Source organism: Rhynchophorus ferrugineus, unplaced genomic scaffold, assembly GCF_030347505.1.
Source record: "Rhynchophorus ferrugineus isolate W39M unplaced genomic scaffold, kcgeb_rfMv2 rfM3, whole genome shotgun sequence".
Taxonomy (NCBI): Eukaryota; Metazoa; Arthropoda; class Insecta; order Coleoptera; family Curculionidae; genus Rhynchophorus; species Rhynchophorus ferrugineus.
In genome coordinates, this window is record NW_027472582.1 from 32,519,466 (window position 1) to 32,522,995 (window position 3,530).

Here is a 3,530-nt window from a genome sequence, read left to right on the forward strand (position 1 = left end):
TTTGAATAAATTAGGAAAATATTTCCTTTCACACATAATTTTCAAAACGTATACTCAAATGTGCTATACTTTAGCATTTGAAGTGTTGTTGTTAATTGGAATAAAGAATCAAAAATTAATTATACCAAAGATAATTTAATTGATATATAAGTAATTACAGAAACCAGTAACAATAATTGACGTATTTGTCAAAAGAAAAATTTCCAAGTTTTAAAATCTTACTTTCTAATTTAGTTTCGAATATTGGCGGGAGAAGGCTGTCAGGTAGTTTCCGGAATTCAACAGGAAACTTTCCTCCGCTTCGAATTTAACACCATATACAAAAAATCTTTCTTGAGGTATGGGTCTCATTCTACAAATATAATTGATAGACTTTGTTCAGTTTTTAGTAGACATTTTAAATAAGCCTATATTTATATCTACGTTCTGACAATTCTCTCTGTTTTATTGCAGCTGTCAACGCGGAGAGATATTTGTTCTAACTTGAACTCGAATACGACAGTCTTTTGGTTTAGAGAAACCGTGAAGTGAATCATGTCCATGAACGATCGGCAGTAAGTATTGTTTTATTTAAATAATACGTTTGTTATTTTTACTAATCTGGTGCGAATTGTCATAATAACTATAAAAATAATTGAATATAATTACTCCTTTTTTTAAATACATTTAATAATCTCTATTTTATGCGGCATGGTACTTGGATTTTCTGCCAACATGGCGTTGACTTTAATAAATATGCAATTTTAATTTGTTCTTTTAAATAATCTAGTGTACTGTTAAATTCGTATTCAATAATATTAGAACTTATAGTTTTATAGTTAAAGCTTTCAACCATCTGTGTATTTAACCTAAAATAATATGTCATTTTACTTCATAAAACGACATACCTTCGTTCAAGTTATATAATTAAATGTTTACTATACTGCTTTTTCTTTATTTTCTTTTAAATTTATTGAATATAATTAGGGCATTAATTTTCATCAAAATATGTATACTCATAACCCCATTTCCATTGTAGATCTGAAGAGTGGGAGAAAAATGGCCCAGCCTCTGAAAAAGAACGGCAGGGTTATGATGGACCACCAGGAATGGATCCTGATGGTGTCATTGAATCCAATTGGGAAGAGGTTGTGGATAATTTCGATGACATGAATCTTAAAGAAGAGCTTCTCCGTGGTATTTATGCATATGGTTTTGAAAAGCCTTCTGCTATTCAACAGAGAGCTATAATTCCCTGTGTTAAGGGGCACGATGTTATTGCTCAAGCACAGTCTGGTACTGGCAAAACGGCTACATTCTCCATTTCCATTTTACAACAAATTGACACTTCCTTAAGAGAATGTCAAGCTCTTATTTTAGCTCCCACTCGTGAATTGGCACAACAGATTCAAAAAGTTGTCATTGCTTTAGGTGATTTTATGTCTGCACAGTGCCATGCTTGTATTGGAGGTACGAATGTTAGAGAAGATATGCGGAAACTTGAAGCTGGTGTTCATGTAGTTGTAGGTAAGTTGTAAAAATTCAATTATTTTCTTGTATATTATATGAAGTTCATTTCTTTTAATAATTAATATACTATTATTTTAGGAACTCCTGGTAGAGTATATGACATGATTACTAGGAACGCGTTAAGATCCCAAAGCATAAAAATGTTTGTTTTGGATGAAGCCGATGAGATGTTATCAAGAGGTTTTAAAGATCAAATTCATGACGTTTTTAAAACATTAAATCCAGAAGTCCAAGTAATTCTTTTATCTGCTACTATGCCACCTGATGTATTGGATGTAACAAAGTCATTTATGAGAAATCCTACTAGAATTTTAGTTAAGAAGGAAGAGCTTACTCTGGAAGGTATTAAACAGTTCTTCGTTTATGTAGAGAAAGAAGAATGGAAATTAGAAACATTGTGTGATCTTTATGACACATTATCAATTACTCAGGCAGTTATCTTTTGTAATACTCGCCGTAAGGTAGATTGGTTGACAGAAAGTATGCATAAAAAAGACTTTACTGTTTCTGCGATGCATGGAGACATGGAACAAAGGGAAAGAGACATAATTATGAGGCAGTTCCGAACAGGTTCTTCTAGAGTTTTAATTACTACTGACTTACTGGCAAGGGGTATTGATGTACAACAAGTATCACTAGTAATAAATTATGACCTACCATCAAACAGAGAAAATTACATCCATCGGTAAGTTGAATAATCTAATTAACAAGGGTATATATATATATATATATATATATATATATGTATGTATATATATATATGTATGTATATATATATATGTATGTATATATATATATGTATGTATATATATGTATGTATGTATTTCATATAATCGATATGATGATATTTAACCACCAAGATCGCTGAGTTTTTTGATTAGAACATTATTTATCTGATGTAATTATTACATACCTTCTTGGCCATGTATAACTATACATCTTTGTTATTGATTTTTTTTCTTGTAGGATTGGAAGAGGCGGTCGTTTTGGTCGTAAAGGAGTCGCCATTAATTTTGTTACAGAAGATGACAAACGTACATTGCATGATATTGAGCAATTTTACAATACAAAAATTGACGAGATGCCTATGAATGTGGCGGATCTTATTTAAAATTACAAATCTGCGAGCGGTGCGACGGCGTTGCCTAAGGTTGCGTTTGGTGATAGTATATCCAACAAGTTACGTCAAATATTGTCGGTCATCTCGTTTCTTTGGGCCAGCGACGTGTTTTACGCTCAGGAATAATAAAAAAACTTTTTTAAGTGTAATTTGTACATGTTCGATATTGATTAATTTTATGTGTAACCATAGTGAATAACTTTTATTTAAATTTAACAACATTAATGGAAGCTCATTCCAGGCAGCCCCAGGTGGGTTTCTGGAGTTTCCCGCCGAAACTTATTTTCCTCAGAAAAGATTTAGTTGGATTTTGGAAAGGTTATTTTAATTACAAAAAGTGTAAAAGGAAATATTCCCATATTGGATGTTAAATATTTTGTATCATACATTAGTAATAAAAGAAAACAAGTCCACAATGTATTTATATTATTTTATCTTGGTAAGCACCCACTTATCCTTTATCCCAGCCAATTGAATGGAGTAGTTATATCAATCTGTCAATTTGCAAATTATAGGTTTAAGAGGCAGTAAATGATTTATTGAATTAATCTTAAAGAGAAAGTGTATAAATAAAATAAGTGTTTTTCAAGATTTGGCTACGCTATCACCGGATGATATTAAACTATTAGTTGCTTTTGATCTCTGGAGTCGTACTGAACGTATATCTGTAAATATTCAATTCGGCTTTGTTTTTCAAGTAATTCTTTTGTTTGCTGCTATGCCGCCTAATGTATGTAACAAAGTTATTTATGAGAAATCCTACTAGAATTTTAGTTAAGAGGAAAGAGCTTACTCTGGATGGTATGAAACAGTTCTTCGTTTATGTAGAGACAGAAGAATGGAAATTAAAAACATTGTGTGATCTTTATGGCACGTTGTCAATTACTGAGGCAGTTATCTT

At 31.5% G+C, this 3,530-nt stretch overlaps 1 protein-coding gene across 1 annotated transcript; it reads left to right on the top strand.

The window, feature by feature from the left end:
• Positions 1-264: 264 nt before the first annotated feature.
• Positions 265-3,045, top strand: eIF4A (eukaryotic translation initiation factor 4A). Its single transcript, XM_076399030.1, has 5 exons — positions 265-338; positions 454-554; positions 1,019-1,506; positions 1,588-2,194; positions 2,476-3,045. The coding sequence occupies exons 2-5, from the start codon at positions 535-537 to the stop codon at positions 2,618-2,620; spliced, it is 1,260 nt and encodes a 419-aa protein (XP_076255145.1). The 5' UTR covers positions 265-338; positions 454-534; the 3' UTR covers positions 2,621-3,045.
• Positions 3,046-3,530: the final 485 nt, after the last annotated feature.

Coding starts and splice junctions, on each gene's coding strand:
- eIF4A (XM_076399030.1), top strand. CDS start 535: ATGTCCATGAACGATCGGCA. Junction 555..1,018: donor ATGTCCATGAACGATCGGCA/GTAAGTATTGTT, acceptor TTTCCATTGTAG/ATCTGAAGAGTGGGAGAAAA. Junction 1,507..1,587: donor TGGTGTTCATGTAGTTGTAG/GTAAGTTGTAAA, acceptor CTATTATTTTAG/GAACTCCTGGTAGAGTATAT.